At 40.4% G+C, this 19,041-nt stretch overlaps 4 protein-coding genes across 7 annotated transcripts in view; 3 read left to right on the top strand and 1 right to left on the bottom strand.

Annotated features, from left to right (window-relative positions):
- Window positions 1-227: 227 nt before the first annotated feature.
- Window positions 228-1,052, top strand: LOC125767248 (NADH dehydrogenase [ubiquinone] 1 alpha subcomplex assembly factor 2). Its single transcript, XM_049433618.1, has 2 exons — window positions 228-594; window positions 654-1,052. The coding sequence occupies exons 1-2, from the start codon at window positions 347-349 to the stop codon at window positions 853-855; spliced, it is 450 nt and encodes a 149-aa protein (XP_049289575.1). The 5' UTR covers window positions 228-346; the 3' UTR covers window positions 856-1,052.
- Window positions 891-10,153, bottom strand: LOC125767211 (poly(U)-binding-splicing factor half pint). 4 transcript variants are annotated; one of them, XM_049433558.1, is made up of 5 exons: window positions 10,004-10,153; window positions 9,414-9,603; window positions 3,615-3,900; window positions 2,751-3,254; window positions 891-2,678 (listed from the first exon to the last, which is right to left on the bottom strand). In XM_049433558.1, the coding sequence occupies exons 1-5, from the start codon at window positions 10,022-10,024 to the stop codon at window positions 1,730-1,732; spliced, it is 1,950 nt and encodes a 649-aa protein (XP_049289515.1). In that variant the 5' UTR covers window positions 10,025-10,153; the 3' UTR covers window positions 891-1,729. The 4 variants fall into 4 exon arrangements, with proteins under 4 accessions (XP_049289515.1, XP_049289518.1, XP_049289517.1 ...); XM_049433561.1 differs by lacking the exon at window positions 10,004-10,153 and adding an exon at window positions 4,826-5,442 and having other exon boundaries at window positions 9,414-9,521; XM_049433560.1 differs by lacking the exons at window positions 9,414-9,603; window positions 10,004-10,153 and adding exons at window positions 4,826-5,442; window positions 7,950-9,401.
- Window positions 10,154-10,402: 249 nt separating this feature from the next.
- On the top strand, window positions 10,403-11,309 carry LOC125767240 (uncharacterized). Its single transcript, XM_049433609.1, has 4 exons — window positions 10,403-10,730; window positions 10,795-10,960; window positions 11,025-11,157; window positions 11,230-11,309. The coding sequence occupies exons 1-4, from the start codon at window positions 10,440-10,442 to the stop codon at window positions 11,243-11,245; spliced, it is 606 nt and encodes a 201-aa protein (XP_049289566.1). The 5' UTR covers window positions 10,403-10,439; the 3' UTR covers window positions 11,246-11,309.
- A 671-nt stretch (window positions 11,310-11,980) lies between these two features.
- Window positions 11,981-19,041, top strand: part of LOC125767231 (uncharacterized) — a 28,591-nt gene continuing 21,530 nt past the window's right edge. The window contains exon 1 of the mRNA XM_049433589.1: window positions 11,981-13,088. Within this exon, the coding sequence (XP_049289546.1) occupies window positions 13,034-13,088 (55 nt within the window). The 5' untranslated portion in view covers window positions 11,981-13,033. The remainder of the gene's footprint in view (window positions 13,089-19,041) is intronic.

The following is a 19,041-nucleotide window of genomic DNA, read 5'->3' on the forward strand; positions in this document are numbered from 1 at the left end:
TTAATAAAATTACTCTTTTATGTAAACTTATGGATATTTGTTACATGGAAGAAGAATACAATAAATTTTTAATTAAATTTTTGAAATCTTCAGACAGTTCTGATAATGGTAAAATTGCACTATTATTTATGCATGTCATCCATGCTACTTTTCGCGTGTCTGCAATAGCAGTGTTTGACATCACCAGCTGCGAAATGTCAATTGTGCGTTAATCATCAATAGATTTGTTTACAAAATTCTCAAGAAAATTTCGACACCGGTAATCAGTACTGGAGTGAACTGTTTATATAATTGTTGTGTATTTATTGTAGTAGCTTTCTTGCGTTAATTTACATCAAAAGTAAACATGGCAAACGGTCCACCGACACGCAATTTGTTGCGCATTGTGTTGGACAATTTTCTGAAATCGTTTCGACCAAGGCAGATTAAAGGAAACTTCGTGGGAGAAGATTATTTTGGCAATAAATATTACGAAATACCCCCTGATCCGTCCGTTGGTCGTCGTCGTGCATCTCGCTGGTTTGAACCTACTGCGAAAGAAGCATACGATCAAGAGATTACAGCCGAATGGGAAGCTTGGTTACGTGGAAGAAGGTAGATAGAATAATTTTTTTAATTACTTGCCTTTAATCCAGCCCTTTGCATCCTTTCAGGAAGGAACCACCTACCGAGCAGGAATTGTTAAAAAACTTGGCTATTATGAAAATGAAAGAACGTAATGCAGCAGAACTGGAAGCTAAGTACAGCAAACCGAAAGATGCAACCGTACTGGAACAACAGAAAACCGGAATGGGATCGTTTCCCCAGTACGACGAGTACGAAGTAATGCCTGGAAAAGGGAAACACGAAAAATAGATACAAAAATCATAACTAAGAAAGCCAACACGTACTTTGTTTCTGAGACATTAGTCCTATATTTGCTTGATCAAGTAGAAACGGGAGGCTTAACGGGTAGTCGCCGTTACGCTTCCCGAATTTGTATATACAATTTAATGACAATATATTAACGGAGCAGCGAGTTACGACGCTCCAAGATTATGAATATTATTAAATCCATGTGTTCCTAAATATTGCGCATCTACTACACACAATTCGTCTGTTTTGCAACATACTTATTATACCCTTAGGACGAGACTATCCACAGCATCAATGAGAAAAGATGTGTGTTGTGTGTGTATGTCTTGATGGCCCATTTCTGTCTGGGGTATTCGACACATCACTAGCATTTCTAGTGCAATAAAAATAAACTTTCTGCACAATTTAAAACTTGACAGTGTATGCATGTATGTATGTATGTAGTTAAAGGTTTATATTTGACCTTTGATCTGATGTTTGTATTATTTAAATCTAAACGAACCACGGTTCAAGGAAAGCAGGGATAATTGAGCCCTATTTCACATTTCAAAAGGGATTCAAGTTGAGTGGGGCCGTTAGTATTGGTGGTAAATATGATGATAGAAATGACATACTGTTCCGTACAATCTATCTGGCAAATCGATGCTGCTGTCTCTTTGCGACACGGACAGATAAAGCACATGGCCTTATTGAATGACCAGTTGGAACATATGAAAATATAGATACTTCAATTGCAAATGGCCAATGTACACATGGTCAGTGCAGTTCTTTCCATCCATGTTAACACATTATTTGCGTCGCAAGTCGCAATCAGCGGATCATTGCTAGAGCGGTAATAAAATGCGAGATGAAAACACGCCCACATCCCATCGACTTAGCCAGACAAATCGCCGTGGTCAAAGAGAGCTTGATCGTAAGACTCCGCCTTGACCAAACGGCCGCCAAAATAGCGACCGTTTAGTGATTCACGGGCTCTATCTGCTTCGGTGGCCTGCGAGAACTCGACGAAAATCTTAACGATCACGTCCGTATTGTCGTCCTCGGCAAAGTTACCCTCCGATTGGCGCTCCTTGTAGATAATAACCCGGTCCACAGCACCATACTTGCTACACTCATCTTGAATCTCTTCCTGGAGCGTCTCGTCTACGTCCTCTGGTCCAACCATATTGCGTAGAATAACCACCTTGCTTTCGCGTGGCCTCATTAACCGCTGCATCACCAAATGACGAGCGCTTTGACCCTTGATTGACATCGATTCTTGCTGCTGCAATGTCTGTGGTTCACCTTCTTCCAGCAATTTCTTCTGTAACTCTTCTTGCTGTTTCTCCTGTGCCTTCTTGTACACGTCTTCAGCGGTAGCGTTCGGAGCCGCAGCAGCTGCGGCTGCTGCTGCTGCTGCCGCGGCCGCTGCCGCAGCTACCGCAGCCGGATTCGCTTGACTCAATACTGTGGGAAGTGGTTTGGCTGCAGCTCCCAGCACCGGATTAACCAACAGGGATGGAGCAAGCGAAACGGGTGGAACCAATAAACCCGGCTGGCTGTTTATAGCAGCTGCGGCCTGGGTTGCGGCGGCCAGTTGTGCTTGTGCGACGAACCCTGCACTGGCTGCCGTCGTAATGGCTGGATTAAGCGGAAGTCCCGTGAGACCAACCTTCAGTGCAGGGGTAGTAGCTGACAGTCCTAGGACTGCATTTGTGGCCACGGCATCCATTGCTTGGATTTTGGCGGTAGCAGCAGCAGCCGCAACAGCAGCTGCCGTTGGCATTGCTGAGTTTGCCGCAGGTCCCATCAATGCGTTAGGTGGTGTAATCGATCGACCAACCCTGTGAAGAAAGAAACAAAACCATTTCAACATCCTGTGCACTAGTTTCAAAATATTTCATATTTCTACCTACCTTAGCAACTGTCCCCCCAAATCAAACAAATTCATGCTGGCGATTGCTTCAATTGCAGACTGGTTCGTCTGATATTCAATAAATCCATATCCTTTGTGCGTATGTACAGCATTACCCTGTGACATCTTGCACGTCATAATTGGCCCAAATGCTTCAAACACACTCTTGATGTCCTCTTCGGTCAGGTCCGGATGGATCGAAGCGATGTAGATGCGATTGTAACTCTTTGCCTCCTCCTGGATCTCATCGATCACTTGCTGCGCCTGAGGCATGTTGCTTGGACGACCGACTTTTATATTACGCCCACCGAGCATGGCACCGTTCATTTGCTCCAGTGCCAATTGTGCCCCTTCGGGTATTTCATATTCTACGAACGCAAACCCTTTATGCTTTTGCGTGATCGGATCCCAAGACATATTGATCGATTTGATCGGTCCAAAAGGTAGGAAAGCCGCTCGGATGGTGTCCTCTTTTAGTTCGAAGGAAATACTGCCAACGTAAACACTGTAAAGCGAATAAAAGTAATGTTGTTAAGCAAATGTTATGAAATGTGCCCATTGAAAAAAAAAGCTATGCACGCGTGCATACGATCATTTGCGACGATCAGATCTTATCAGCTTGTATTAAATGACATCAATGGTTGCATGAAAATGGATTTACTTTCACACTACAGCCATGCAAGCAAAGCACAAGAAGGAAATCAACGTTTTCTACATTCAGAGTTGTATCGTTTTAAATAACATCATGTTCGTCTTTCATTGCATTTTACCCTACAGCATCGTAAAATTTATTAAATTAAGTATCGACTGAATGTTTCCGGTTGGATGTTGAACAACCTCAATCTTAGATTACTACCCAACTTACCGGCACATAAGAGCCAATGCTTGTTGCCGTTGTACTTGCGTACGCTGACTGGCCAACTGTTGCTGCTGATGAGCTAACGTTTGCTTCATCAGCACCATCTTGATGCTCTGCTCCATGGCGTACTTTTTAGCTCTCGACACAAGCTCGATCTGCTCCGTGTTTAGCCGGGGCAAGGCGCCACCCAGTATACCCAGCAGCGCCGAACGTGTGCCCGGTCCAAAAGCCACATCACCAATCTGACGAAGATCATACACTGGCTGCGTGATGTACGGTACAATTTTCGGTTCTGCGAGGAGGATGGAGGAGAAAACAAAGCATTAATAAAATCCTTACACAGACAGCTCGTCATGTTGCTTGCTACAGTGTAGTTTCGTTTAACGAATCTACACCCGTACAGCTTAATATCTATTGATTCTCGTATGGTTTCGAATTTGTTTCTCCCTGCTTTTTTTTTTGTTTGCCTTAACGGCGAAAGATGACATTAATGGGCTGGGTATGATCAGAAATGCCTTCGCTATAAGATACTAGTGATGAGCAGAAGAAAATCGTACAGAACATTTGCTTTTACAATCCTCCCTTAGAAGCTGGAACTGAGCCATTATATGTACTAAAAACATTAGGTAACTTTATAATGTTAAAGAAAATCATTCATAAGAATAAGAAAAATTAAAAACAGTTGAAATATTTCCATGGTGGAAAAGAATTAGCTAACAATTAAATTAAATGCACACTCAACACTAACCAAGACTTCATCGAAAACCTACTCATTAATGCAACGAGTTATATCAAAAATTAATTGCTGAACTACCATTAAGTATATGAGGTAAGCTCTTTTTTGTCTGGTCATTTGAAACGACAAATCTGTCATGTGCCAGTGTCCTGGATACGTGACCGTTGATGCGATCCAAACATTGCCGGAACTTAAGTTCCAAATTAAAGAAAAAAACGATCGACTATAGTGTAGAACTGATAGATTCATTCCAATTGTTGAATGACACTAACAAAAAAAAGAAAAACATTAAATATATTTGTCAATATGTAGCATGCTGAGTGTGTCCGGATTACAACTGTTACTGTTATTTTAAGTCAAAGTAAAGTGTACATAGTTTAGTGGCTCGATTTTCACAGAACAAAATGTCAGCTTCTTTCCACTAGAGAACATGTAAAAATATATTTAAAGAAAAAAAAACAGATTACAAATCAATTCTAACCTCTTCCATGGATCTGGGGGAGTCAACTTGTGTGAGGATGTGCACAAGTTCACAACTATTCATACATTGCTCGCCACGTGCTGTGAATGTGTGTGATTCTTTTGGTTCTTTTCTGTTCATTTACGCCCTAGCTTTCGGAGAGTAGGAGCATGGTTTTATGCAATATTTTAGATTCTTATTCTCAAACCATCGCGATTACGTAGTACGCATGTAGGCGTGCGTACGTGATGCAAAAATCTTCAAAGGACGAACGAAAGAACTGGTAGCAATTATGATGGTAGTAGTGGTGATGATAGTAGCAGTAGTAGTGGAGGTAGCAGTAGGCACTAGTATTGGTAGTAGTAGATAGGCAAACGGATTCACTGTTGCCCTATTGCTTTGCAAATTTTCAAAACGTAACATGATGACGGAGGAAGAATAGTTGTTGTGATAGTAGTAGTAGTAGTAGTAGTAGCAGCAGATTGCTTGTATATCATTCTTTGGGCGGTATTTTTGCATAGAAAGCGCGTTTTTGTACCTTTCGGCACGCACAAGGAAATAGATGAAACAAAAAAAGAAATAGAGAAAGATAGAAAGAGAGAGAGAGAAACAAAAACAATACGAGATACACATAGATCCTGAAAATAAATAAAAAACAAGAAAAAATAACGTGAATTAATTAGTTGACTCGATGATGGTGAATGGCAAAGCGGTATAATCAATAGAGAAGTATGAACCACAGACACAGACACATGTTAATGGAGAGCGCTTGGTCAGATCAATCTGCACCAATGTGAAAATTCTTTGGCGAAAAAAAAAATATCACACATAATCTAGCACATTTCGAAAATGTTACCAGATGAGTTAATTTTTCTAACAAGCTACATGGATTCAAATATCAATCAATAGTGAAATAATCTGACCAAATTGGAAGTTGTTTAGCAGAGATTAAGGTTCATCTTTACAACTTCTTCACATTCAAAACTGGTAGTAAGGTTTTATGATTAAACAATCATGAAAGCCTTCAAGAAATTGTTGCAATGTTAGTACTGCTTCAAAAGTTCACAGCACCATTCTTACAAACGTGTGTACAGATTATGCATTGATAAAAAATAAATAAAACGAGAGTCATTAATCGCGTAATGAGAATGTGGAAACATGTAACAGAAAACAATGCCTCGAGATCCATGGTATCAGTTGTGAAATGACGCACGGTTACAGTTCGTATGGTGGGTGAGCCCAGTACAGTAAAGGAGATGTGTCGGATTTGTTACTTCTTCCACAGCAGAACCAGAAATCGCATCCGGGCGCCATGAAGGTATTTTTTGTGGCGTACATTCATTTTTGTATGTTTGAAAAAGAGAACAATATATATATAATTACAGATGAGAGAGAAAAAGAGAGAGAGAAAAGAGAAAAAAAAACCAAAACGTAGACAAAAAAGAAAAAAAATATAACTGCTAACAGCCTTGCACATAGGCTCTGTAATTTATGTATAGTTGCGATGTTGAGATGGTGGCGATGATATTTGATGGTACAACCAGGACGGGAAGCGCGCCCACACGGACACTGGAGGTCCTTGCTGAATTTCGAGCGTTCCACACCGTGCCTACACATTACATCTCATTTTTGTGGCCCATTCCAAGACGATGGCTGAGAAAAACAGTGGAAGTACTACTACTAGTAATTCGAAAGATTAAAATGACTACCTTTTCGTCTCGTGAATAGCAGGGTTGTACAATTATACTCAACAACAACGCATGTATGATGAATCGGAATGCTAAACTATTGGGCTGAAGTATCGCTCATTCGAACAAAGGTCAATATGTTTCCTTCAACACATAATAATATCACGTCATCTAGTCACGAACAAAACCCAGTTCGCTGAAAGTACGGTTAAAGAAAACACAGATTGAACAAAACGAAAGAGAGACAAAGAAAGAGAAAGAGAGAGAGAGAGATGGACAAAAAACATAAACCAATGATGATAATTCAAACACGATCACCGTGTTGCCGCAATTTTGCCGATCGTCAGGACCTCTTCCCATATTTGGAGTTGGGTGGGAGATTTCTTTTACAGTGCACGTCTCTTTCTCTTACACACAAGAAAGGATATATTGAGAAAGGTAGGGTGAAGAATTGCCGCCAGGTTTACATTCGTTTTGTTTCGTACGTCCCCAATACGCCACTTTCTCTCTCTGCACTGTGGCACTCTTTACATGCTTCTGTGACGCAACTTTATCTTTCCTCTGTGTGATAGATACAGTCAAGTGTTAAGAGGTTAAGAAACCACAAAGAAAGAGAATAAGAAGAGAAAAGAGAGAAAAAAGAATAGATCGATCATTTACACACGATCTCTAATAGCGCCTTCTCTCTGTTTCCCTCTGGGAAGGAAGGTTGAATTGTTACGATTTGGGATATACGTCGATGATGGTTACAGCGAATGACGGAGAGGAGAAGCCCATGGTTCCTCGCATTACACGCGTCGATTTAACTGTGTGCTGTGGATGTACTGCCCGCATACAGAACGATGTAAGCATAGAAGGAGAACAACCCACTCGATCTCCCATGAGTTCGATAATATTAAGAAAAAAGAAGAATTAAGAGAGAAAGAGAGAAAAGAGAAAAGAGAAGGACATTCGTTAGCCGGTCCGCTAGGACGAAAGCGTAATATAGTGTAATCGTAATTAAAACAATCCGGTAACTAAGTAAACACGCATCAGGCGCGTATATTACCCACATCGATCATCTCTCACGATTCTCCTATTACACAAACCAGTCGCATGCCGATTGATCGACCCCAGCGCTGGAACATATCGGCAACCATTTCCGCGCTCCCTCTGACATGGCCCGAACGGTAGGATGAAAAGCTTGAATAAAAATACATAGAAACTTCACCCCGGCAACCAAATTAAGAACAATCAACAAAACAGGTCTGATGACTGGTACAAAGAAACGCGTAGCAGATATTGCTGTTTTGCTACAGATCTCTGTGGTAATGGTACTCATGATAATATCAGAAAAGTGTACCAATTATTTCAAGACGAGCATAGATTCAACGCATATCGGGCCAATGCTCGGATCAGTTCCACATCTGCTATTCCCGCCTAAGAAGGGCTATTACAGTATACTAAACATATGTTACCTCCCAGCCACATAACCGATCATCCTTGCACCAACGGATGGGAAAAGCATGCACCAACTGATTCTCCACTCGGAAGGATGATGGGTGCGCATTATAGTTTTGTTTTTCTTTAAAGCTATAAAGCATTCTGAGTCATGTATTCTTTTGTAATATTTTCTCTATTATCATAATATTATGATATCAAAACCGCTGAAAGTACAGAAACAAAAAAAAAAAGAAAGAAAGAAAAACGGAGAAATCTCATGAATTGATTTGGCTGTGTGCGTATTATGAGCAGTGGAAGCGATAATGGAAGTGAAGGGTAAATATGGATCTAGGAATTGTAAACTACGGGCACTGTCTTATGTTCCATTTCAAAGCTAAGCCCACGTAGCTAAGAGAACATCTCAAAGTTAAACAATATTTTCTACAATGGTGGTTCCGTAGGCTTACTCTAGCTTAATTCTAGTGCATGTGTTTGCATGTATAATGCCATCGTTGATTTTTTTCTCGCATAACTCATCAAAACCATACAACAGCAAATCAAACAAAAATCAACGTTCTTACTAACTTGTGTAAAATATCATTTGCTTAGTGCATTTGGCATAACATAAAACTATTTTAAAATTTCAATAAAAGTCTTGCAATTGTAATATACTAGAGTCAACTGATAATCGTTGTCATATTCGACAGTATACCTAATGTTGAATTACAGTGTACGGTACTTCAATAGACACCTTATAGCAAAACATTCTTGATAAAATGTCAGAAAATTGCCAAATTGATAACAATTTCCTTTTGCAAGAGGCACAGCGGATAAGTACACAACTGATCAAAATGTGGATTAAGCACGTTCAAAAAATTGGAATAGAATAGCTCTTTTTTTCATTAGATATGATTTAGTGAAAATTACGCACAATAGTACTCATGATATTGTACAATACCTATAATTAAAAAGAGAGAGAAAGAAAAATGAGAGAAAAGAGAAAGAGAGATAGAGAAAGAGGAGATGATGCACAATAAAGACACATCTGATTATTTAATGACGACTATTTACAGTAGCACATGGTACATGATCAGTATCCCATTTTACATTATCTATTTGCTTAAATAGCTTCCGGTAACTGTATGAAAAGAGAAGACAAGAGAGAAAGAGAAAAAAAGAGGCATGGACGCGAACCAGCGAAGCGAGTTCCGTGCGAGAACACCACCAGTATCTTTTTTGATTTCTCATGTAAACGATCGGAACAATTCGCCGAGAATAAGACTTTCCAAATCGAGTCGTGCTAAACCATCGTTTTACCATTAAATCGTATATCAATAAGCATGCTTTTTATGGCCGTTCAACAGGTGGTGTATGTCCCCCGCGAGCGGATTGTTTCTCTCGTGTTCGGTTCTCGGGCGAAACATGGATTCAAGGGAGAGGCCAAACATTTATTAGACAAATGTTATATTCTAACGGCACCAGGGGCCGTAGAAACTTACCACGTTCACGTTCTTCCCGGTCTCGATCCCTTTCGCGACGTTCCCGACGTTCGCGGTCGCGTTCACGTTCTTTATCGCGCTTTGATATCTTGGCCGGTGGTGGGGAGGTTTCCGCCTCCTTGCGATACTCCTCGCGAGCAGGTGAGGCTTCGCTGTTGTTGTTGTTACCGGAATTATACTCGTTGCTCCCCTAAAATGAATAGTAAGAAAAAATAAATGAATTTGTTTTCTACTAATACGGAACATGCACTGTATCAATATGTAACAATTAAAGGACCTTGATGAAGGACACTTGGAATCAATGTCGAGCATTAATATTTCTAAATCAGTTTTTTCTTACTACACGAAACCACTCACAATAATGCAGTGATTTGTTTGCTATTGTAGCACATTTCCATAATTCACTTCAAACAAATCTTTGTGATCACTCCTAAATTCGATACCCGGTTCCATTATTAACCCCCTCCAGCAGAAGCGCAAGCTCAAAGCAGACGCCATATTGGATTTTCGACTAGCGGATGAGTACGAATTTTCAATCCTTATTTTCCAGACGGCAAACATCGTTAGCTTGAAAAGTGCATCATACTTACCATTGTTACGGCACCATTCATATTCTACACACCACAAAGAAGCGTGAAAATTGTTTTTTCACGTTTTAATTGTATATTTAACAACGAGCTGAACTCTGCGTGCCGTCTTCTGAAATTGCTTCTTCTTGATTACTTGACATTCGTGACAGACGGCTCGTGACAGATCTTGATTCAGCTGCGATTACACGGCAATTTCGCAATAAATTAAATTTGTAGTGGACTAAAGAGAAAACTTTGTTGCATAAATGTTTTGAAAATTATCATATTACTTAATTTGTTGCTATATAATGTAATTAAATAGGAGAATATAATATTTTTTTGTTTCGATGTTTAAAATAAAGCCACTTTTACTGGCAACCCTGAAACGGCATTCTGACGTTTGTTTATTTATTAAAAAAAATATTAGCATAACAAACATTACCGGTGGTGGAAAAATATGATCATGAAACAGTGCGTTGAAGCAATTCTTTCTTTAGTTTCCGTTAAATCAGTTCTTAATCGAGAAAGTGTGAAAGAAAATCATCTTTATCATGCTGTGCTTTCTGCTGTTCTTGAACCATTATCAAACTTCTCAGAGCGGACGAAAACTGATGATAAAATCATTGCTACGAATTTAATAAAAATCGGCGTGCTGTATGATACTGTGTATAATCGTTTGCATACAGGGCAGTGGAATGCAGTTGCGCCAGCAGAAAGAGAAATGTTTACTGTCCTAACATTCGTAAGGGTAGGTAACCATGAAGCTCATGTACGGGATACATGTTTTTATGTAATCGTTTAATGTCTTTTAGATAATCTATACGTTGTGGATATCAACAAGTAATGCGGATTCGGTAAAAGATAGCATATATTTGGCCGATCTCGGACTTATGCTAGGATATCCGATAGAGGCACAATGCAATAGTGGTACTATCGATTTACTCACAGAGACCGCATCTTTACTCACGAATTATTTATGTACGTACCGAATTAAGTTTTCCTTCGTTGATTTGGTAAATAATATTGTTTTTCATGTTTTTAGCTGAAATAGTTAAGGAAGAACCCAGCCCTCGAAAACGATTGAAACTGGATGCTAAGTTAGAAGACGTTAGCATGATTGAAAGCCACATAAGCAACATCCCCGTATTGATGTGTCCTTCGGTACAAGTATTTGGGTAATTATTTTTTATTAAAAGAAAAAGATTAAAAAAACATATGTTAAACAAATGTGCCTTCCTATTAGACAGCAACATTACGATCTGAAGCAACCCGCGGTTCTTAGAGGAATAATCGAAGATTGGCCGGCAATGAAACGATGGCACGATCCGAACTATCTGCTCAACGTTGCAGGGGAAAGAACAGTTCCGATTGAAATAGGTTCGCAGTACAGCAATGATGATTGGTCTCAAAAGCTTATGAAATTTCGGGACTTCGTTGAACAAAACCTCTGTAGCGAAACAACTTCCTCGTCGAGAGAACAGCGTGCTGCGTATCTAGCGCAGCATGATTTGTTTGATCAAATTCCTGCACTTCGTGCGGACATTGCCATTCCGGACTACATCGGACGAACGGACACACGTCCACGCATCAAAGCTTGGCTTGGTCCAAAAGGTACCATATCGCCACTTCACACCGATCCCTGCCATAACCTTCTGTGTCAGGTAAATCACTCGAGCATATGTCAACGTGCCAAATGAAACATGTGCAATGTTATTAACCCGGTTCGTTTGTCGTAGGTTTTCGGTGCTAAAATCATAATCCTCGCACGACCGGAAGATACCGCAAAGCTATACCCACACGATCACTTCATACTGAGCAACACCTCCCAAGTCGATGCACGTCGTGTTGATTACGAAAGGTTTCCACTAGCGCGTGAGGTATCGTTCCACCGGCTGACGCTGCGTCGAGGTGAAGTGCTGTACATACCGCCCAAATGGTGGCACTATGTTGAATCACTGTCACCGAGCTTCTCGGTTAGCTTTTGGTTTGAATGATTTATGCTGATTGCTGTTTGCTGCTGCGTGATGCAACTGAACGAAACCGTAGACCAGCATAAATACTTATCAAAACACTACCCCGTGTACAATGGTATGGGTTGATAGGGAGTGCATCGTAAACAGTATCGAATTCGAATATACTGTTGCTTCGGAAGTGCACAGATCACGAAGTCAGACCGAGAGGGACAAGGTTCCGAAGCACATGCGCTTTGGTACAGCATCCACACGATAAGAGAAGTCTGTACCAAAAATACAGTGACCAACCAGAAATGTCGATAGTTGTGCCAAAGCAATCTTTACATACATCGTAGAGGTGAGTATCGGAATAAAATAATAAGCAAAATAAGTAATATTTATTTTGTAATATAATTAACAGTAAAATACTAAAAGAATGTTTGCATTTTTAATGACATACATTGGAGCATACCTGCCTGTGCTAACTATCCGAATGCTATCGTTCCATTGCAAATACTGTTCTACCACAAATTATCTTCATCTCATCGTGAACGTGAACACATTCAGTGTGCTCAAAGACTTCGGGTTGAAAGCATACACGTTGCTCAAGAGCTTCCGTCTCTCCGTCTGATTACGACTGGTGCCGGTCCTTTCCGAACGCGGATGAAAAGTTTCGAGCGCGTATGATAGTCAATTTTTGGCGCCTTTAATCCCACTTAAGCCAAAGTTTGCGGTACGCGTAGAAGAAAAACAAGTTCAATTCCTGTACATCGGGTGTTCTACATTGTAGGGTGCATTTTTTTTATTGACCACTTCGTACGGCGTGTTTGTGAATACTGTGTGTGTTTTTTTTTCGACTTGTCTTACACCCCCTAGTGAGCATTGTGTTTGAAACAGTTTGAAACCGCGGCTTGTGACATTTGGTGAAAACGTGGCCCGGTTTGGTCAGCGGAAAATTGAATGTGGCGCGCAAAAATTGTGCCGATGAGCACTGGTGAAAGCAGACGTGGCTGACGGGCACAGTTCCAAAATACACACACGCACACACACACACACCGTAACATTTCTCCGTAACGAATATTCCAACGAGGCGGACGAAATGTTTGGTATTAATTTGTTCAATAGCATGTTGACAGTTTTCGTATTTGCACAAGGTGAGTAGCACAAATCTGTGGACAGCGGGGTACAGGGTACGGTAACAAAAGAAGCGAAAACACATCGCAACCAAAAATGAGACAAATAAAACAAACGGGCGGGCAAGAGCGGAAGGGAGGTAATCCGGTTGGGCGAAAAAGGGGATTCGTTTGGCGGGATAAAGCGTGTTTTCAAATGCGACAAACTCCCGGTGGTGGTGCTCCCGCTCGGCGACGTTTGCCAGTTGGTTAGACAAATCCCGTTTAATACATTTTTGGGTTTTGTGGTTTTTGGTTGATTTCGGTGCTACCGGAAACGTGGTTTTTGCCACTTTTCCCATTGGCACCGCACCGTGCTTCTTCGTGTTCGTTTTTTCAGATTTTTTGATTGCCAATGGCATATTATTTCAGCTTGAGACGATCACAGAACCCCTGCAATGAGCATGAAATCCAATCTCTGTACTGTACCAACCTACGCGCGCCGGAACGGGAAACCTAAGCCCACCATCTGCGATTTCTCAGGCAGGTTCTTAGTGGTGATGGGTACGGTGAAAACCACATTTATGTATCGCTATTTCTAACGAATTTCTAAACCACCGGTGCAAGCTTTCAAAGGAAAGCATTTCGTTTGAGGTTTTTATTTTCCCTGCGCCTGTATCACATTAAGCTTTATTGTGATACAAGTGGGCAGTGTGCGACGGGATGGTAGAAGCAACATACACATACCCAAAAAAAATAATCGCTGTTTACTGGAATTGCGCCAAAAACAAATCCAAAACAAGTACGCTTCTTCTCGTTGACCGTATGCTAGGATTCGCAAGGATTAAACATTAATTCGTCTGTCCTTGTTGCGGCCACTAAATCGAGACGGTGCAGGTTAAGAGGAGAGTTTGAACTATTTGCTTTAATCCTACCATGGTGCGCTTTCGCTCGTTTACCACTGACCCACGCTTCCCGTGCGAATTGTGAGTCATTCTACGAGGTACTGGGCGTCTCCATCCGCATTGCGCACACAATAACCGATACCAGACAGTTGTTGTTTTATCATTTTTAGGATGCTTTTTTTCATCACTGTCCCTTCCCAACCGATCCAATGGTGGCCGTAGGTTGACCATTCAATCCCCGATTGCTAATCCTGCGGCTTAACGGTGTGGAAGAAATCCGATTTTATTGTTTATTCCTTTTTTATGGCTTTTTAAACGGTCTCCTGGCATTCGCTGTGGAACCGGGGGGGTTTTTTTAATGTATAAAGGCTGAGCTTATAGCATGGGTTGCTGGATTTAATGACGGACAAAAGTCACAAGAACGCCGGAGGAGACACGAGGTTTCGAACGTTGGTTTAAGGGTTGACTGAATTATTTACTACCGTGTCAAACGGAATGGAATAAAAACAATATACGTAGTGTAACGGGTAAATGCGAAAAATAATTACGAATGTAAATAACACATTTCGGAAGATCGATTGTGCGATGTGCTATGAGCTTTTCATGTTGGAAAAGTATACATCGGCACAAAAGAAAATTTATGTTCTTCTTATCGTACTTTTGTAACGAATTACTTTACGCTGTGCTTGCCATTAATATTTCATACATTACGAATTGCTGTTAAATGATTCACAAAGATAAAAAATTGTTCTTTTACTTGTATGAAGAAAATTATCGGAATTTGTATCACTAGTTTTTATGTTTTAAATAGAAACCATTTTCTTATTGACTTGAAAGCAAGGTATCAACAAGAGTGTTGAATTAAAATAAATGTACGGTAGGAAAAAATAATAATTTCCTTACATTAAAATGAACTTTAGGGCAATATTTAAAAAATGTATGGAAAATATCTCAAAGATAATTCCGAATAAAAAGCTCTTACTTAGTTCAATGCATTTTAAAGCATGAAAAACAAATTTAAAAAATGCTTTCCTACGCCGAATATTTTGAAAACTTCTTTATTAGCTAATCAATTTCAATAAACAAATTATTAAAGCACACAATCCCTTTTTCCCCGGAAGCTCGTTAGTTTTAACCAATTCCTCACGGCATCCCTTAATTTCATGAAAGCAATTTAATATTTAATGATTCAATGACTTTCCAGCTAAACCTGCTAAAAAGCTTTGTACTAGTTTTGTTTTGTTTTGTTTTTAGATTAGCTTTCCAGCTTTTTAACAGTCTGCACAGCCACCGTACCAAGCATTCAAGTATTCGGGTGAGTCAGAAAAAGGTGTATGCCGCCCCCCGGGGGGTGCACCGGGTTTTGTGTTTCGACACTTCAACATGTGAAACCATTTAAAAAGCAATTTTCCAATTAGTTTAGTTTGACTGAGCCTGACGGCTAGTGGCTTTAGTGTACTGTAACGGAATGCTTTAGAGATGAACAATGAGAAAAATCAAATGCTCATGTCATGTACCCTGTTCTCCCTTCGGTAGAGATGGCAAATGAGCATCAATGCTCATACAAAGATCTAGTGCCGGGGAATCTACGAACAGAATTATGCCATGCCGGGGCATTGTTTATTTCAAAGCCAATGTTATGGCCTGTTCTTTATATTAGCAAATGCAATCCATTTTGAACCATGCGTGTTCGTTCTTTGGCATTATCAAAGCAAAAAAAAATGTATTTATAAAAAAAAACTTCAAACATGCTACTGCTACTGACTCACGCAGACACTATGCTGCTATTCAACCGTAATTTTTTGTTCCTTCTGTGCCATAAATATCGATCCACCAACCCGTTGTTACTGTGACCGGAGTAGTAATAATCGCACATGAATATTTAACCATCTTGCTAAAATTAAAATTTCTTTTCCCTTCCTTATATAATTTCGCGCTAGATCCCTGTCAGCTCACACAAAACTGTTCCAAACTTCCAAAAGGAAATGAAGAAAAAAAAACCCTACAAAAAGTGTGAAAAGTAGGAGCACAAAAGATTTACTGTACTGTTTGCTGCACACGAGCAACGGTTGAGTAACACCAAGAAAAGAAAAGCGTTTTCCTCTCACATCTTCTTTTTTCATTTTTCGTCTCTGGTTTCGTGTAAAGTTTTTCGTTGACTGACATTTTCGGTTGGTCTTTATTTTATTTTTGTTTTTGTTACAGATGCTATAGTTGCAGCAGCACCGAACGCATCAAAGCCGGGTCACACATTTGCAGTGAATTTTAATGAATTTAAACCGGACGTCCATGATGTGGCCGCGTGGTGTTGACTTGCAAATAGCAAAAACAAAAATCGGCAAACCACCGCAAAGTGTGGTCTCATTTGGTTTTGGGAATGAATATTTACGCGGTAGACGGTTGACTTTTTGAGACTTAAAAAAAATATGGCAAAAAAAGGGACCTTTTGGATTATTTTGTGCATTTGCTGGGCTTTTAAGCACAAGTCAAACATGTGGCATATATTTAGCCGTCTTGAAGCTGTCAGCAAAATAGTTATGAACGAAGCAATAAAATGCATTGTAATATAGACTAGCATAATAGAGATCACGGCATTACGGTGTCGGTGGATGGACATATCTTAGTGTTACTTTATTATTTTCAACCCTTAAGTCACCTTCATTCATCTTCCCAAGTTATCGCCATCCAGCATATAATCCTACAATCGTCGTATCAACAAAACCAGAGTGGTCAGACAAGCTCGTAGCGTATAGGAAGCAAACTGACAAGGGTTCACTACCTCGTAGTGCTAATAAGAATGACCCAAGGCCCTTGCCCCGCCCTTGAGCCTATCTCTTCCTTTTCTTCTGTTCTTGCTTCGAGCGGGTTTGAAACGATCTACAAATACCCGGCATCATAAATTCCCCTTAGAGTCCGCAAAAAAGGGAAACATTCCTCCTGGTTTTTGGTCCTCCCAACTCGCACACAAACACACACACACATATCTATTCAAACACACGAAAACTTTCAATAGATCCGATTTGATAAGTGCTGCCTTTGTGGTACGTTGCAGTATTTAGCAAAAAAAAAAAATAAAGAAAGGAAACCTTCCCATTGTACTTATTCCACACTTTTGCACTTTCCACTTTGCACTCTGCACTCTGCACTCACTCACATGTCTCTTGTGCAGGCTGGATTGTGGAGAGAGTGGCCGCTGCTTTCCCTATAGTACTGTCATCTAGCCTATTTGTTGTGTTGTTCGGTGCCTGTGACGAACGATCGTTGCATGTGTATGCGTGTGGCCGGCACTCGCATGTGGATGGTTTTGTCACCGAAGATAAATAGCCTCCCATTCATTTGTGAGACGTTCGTTGCTATCGCGTGCACCCCGAGGACTATATGTCGGTTAGTCCTCTGGTCAGTAGCAGCAGCAGCAGCGTTGGCACTTCATTGCAGCAGGATGCGAAACGTCCTTTTGGAACCTGTTGGGGCATTTGCTCGGTGTTTTTTTTTTTCATTTTTTTGCACTTGTGGTAATGGGTGCCGAAGGCGACGAAGTGACCTATGGGCGGCAATGCACACATCATACTGCATAGACACACACACACACAAGGAAGGTCTTGAACAAGCTGACCATAACTTGAAAGGTGCATCCATGCGTTCCAGAGCATTCTAAATCAGGTTGTCCAATTAAATTCTTTAAATAAAGAAAAAGAAAGGAAGGCATGAAAGTGCTATTAGTCCAATCAGAATTTTATATTTTTTTAAATAGAAAAAACTTTTTTTTTAAGTTACACGAGAACAGACAAAACTCTTGGTTGTTTCATAAAACAAACTGAAGAGGTTTGTGTTGTTAAATGTTTTTTCCCGTTTCTCTTTAAACAAATAGTAAAAAGGACATAATTAAAAACGTTCGCATGTTAAGGGTTAATTCTTCGACATCTTCATGCCTAGGTCCAGCACAACTGGACAGAGGTGCAGAGGTTCAAGTACTCCAGGTGTTCTAATACCCAAGACTCAATTCTCTATGAAAACCCATTCCACCAACCCACCACAGTTAATGATGTTGTCCAGAATGACCTGTTTCGGTTAACGGTCTCCATAGCGAGAACCTTCCATGTACGAGGTTTTATAAACGTTCGGTATACGTTCCAGGTTATTTTCTTCCTTCAATGTCTTTAAACTGGTAAAAGATTGCTGACAAAAGTCGATTTTCGTGTTTTTTTTTACACCAAAAAACCAGGTACCAATACCACAACGGCTATTTTCAGGACCTGGTGACATTCCCGGGAACCTAAAACGTTTTCTCAATTTCTGCTCACATCGCCGCCACTTAGCGAAATGTATGTGCTGCTATGTGCTTGATTTTGGTTGTGTTTTTTTTTGTGTCGTTTTCTTTCCACTTTTACCCTATATGGAAGAGAAAATCTAAAACTGCCAAGCTGCTCTACCTACCAGAAGTGCTTTGCTTTCCACCACATATACGCCACATATACGTCAATATTTTGACCTTCGCGCGACTACGAACACTCGTTGCTCTTTGCGGGAATGCGCTGAAATATTGCATTTGTGGCGAAAATCCGGTCGGTATCGGAGATTGGATTAATTTTCGATTTTTCCGTACAGCATCTCCGTCAATCCCGGTATGTGCGATTACTCCTTCCGACGACCGGGGTTTTCGGGGGGAAGATTATACGTCGGACCGAATTTGTTGCAGTGATTCCGCAAACGAACACGGAAATGATTTTCCTGATGACGGTACGATGTGAAGGAAATTGTTTGATTGTGGAAGAATTGAAAGCGGTCTAGACTGCTGGTGGGGGTTGCTGCATATAGGTAAATTGATCCAGCATGTACGACCAATACGTACGAGTCGCTTACCAGCTGAAAGGTATGCGAACTCTTTGGAATTGGATTGGAATGTCTCAAACATTTCTATGTCAGGATTGGATAGATGGAGATCGCATTTTAAGTGCTCGAGCTCAACGTTAATCAGTTTATGTCGGTTTTTATTTATTCACATTTTTTATTCGAAGAATGTGGGGTGTAATTATGAGTGATGTAATTATTATTTGGTTCCACTTTCAGAAATAAAGCGTCACACCATTTAT

The sequence above is a fragment of the Anopheles funestus genome, chromosome 3RL, assembly GCF_943734845.2.
Source record: "Anopheles funestus chromosome 3RL, idAnoFuneDA-416_04, whole genome shotgun sequence".
NCBI lineage: Eukaryota > Metazoa > Arthropoda > Insecta > Diptera > Culicidae > Anopheles > Anopheles funestus.

Bases quoted from the DNA above. Each gene is read 5' to 3' on its own strand.
- LOC125767211 (XM_049433558.1), bottom strand. From the start codon at position 10,024: ATGAATGGTGCCGTAACAATG. The intron at 9,604-10,003 runs GTAAGTATGATG...TATTCATTTTAG, and splicing joins TGAATGGTGCCGTAACAATG to GGGAGCAACGAGTATAATTC. The intron at 3,901-9,413 runs GTAAGTTTCTAC...TCCTCCTCGCAG, and splicing joins CCGGGAAGAACGTGAACGTG to AACCGAAAATTGTACCGTAC.
- LOC125767248 (XM_049433618.1), top strand. From the start codon at position 347: ATGGCAAACGGTCCACCGACACGCAATTTGTTGCGCATTGTGTTGGAC. The intron at 595-653 runs GTAGATAGAATA...GCATCCTTTCAG, and splicing joins GCTTGGTTACGTGGAAGAAG to GAAGGAACCACCTACCGAGC.
- LOC125767240 (XM_049433609.1), top strand. From the start codon at position 10,440: ATGATCATGAAACAGTGCGTTGAAGCAATTCTTTCTTTAGTTTCCGTT. The intron at 10,731-10,794 runs GTAGGTAACCAT...AATGTCTTTTAG, and splicing joins CTGTCCTAACATTCGTAAGG to ATAATCTATACGTTGTGGAT. The intron at 10,961-11,024 runs GTACGTACCGAA...TCATGTTTTTAG, and splicing joins TTTACTCACGAATTATTTAT to CTGAAATAGTTAAGGAAGAA.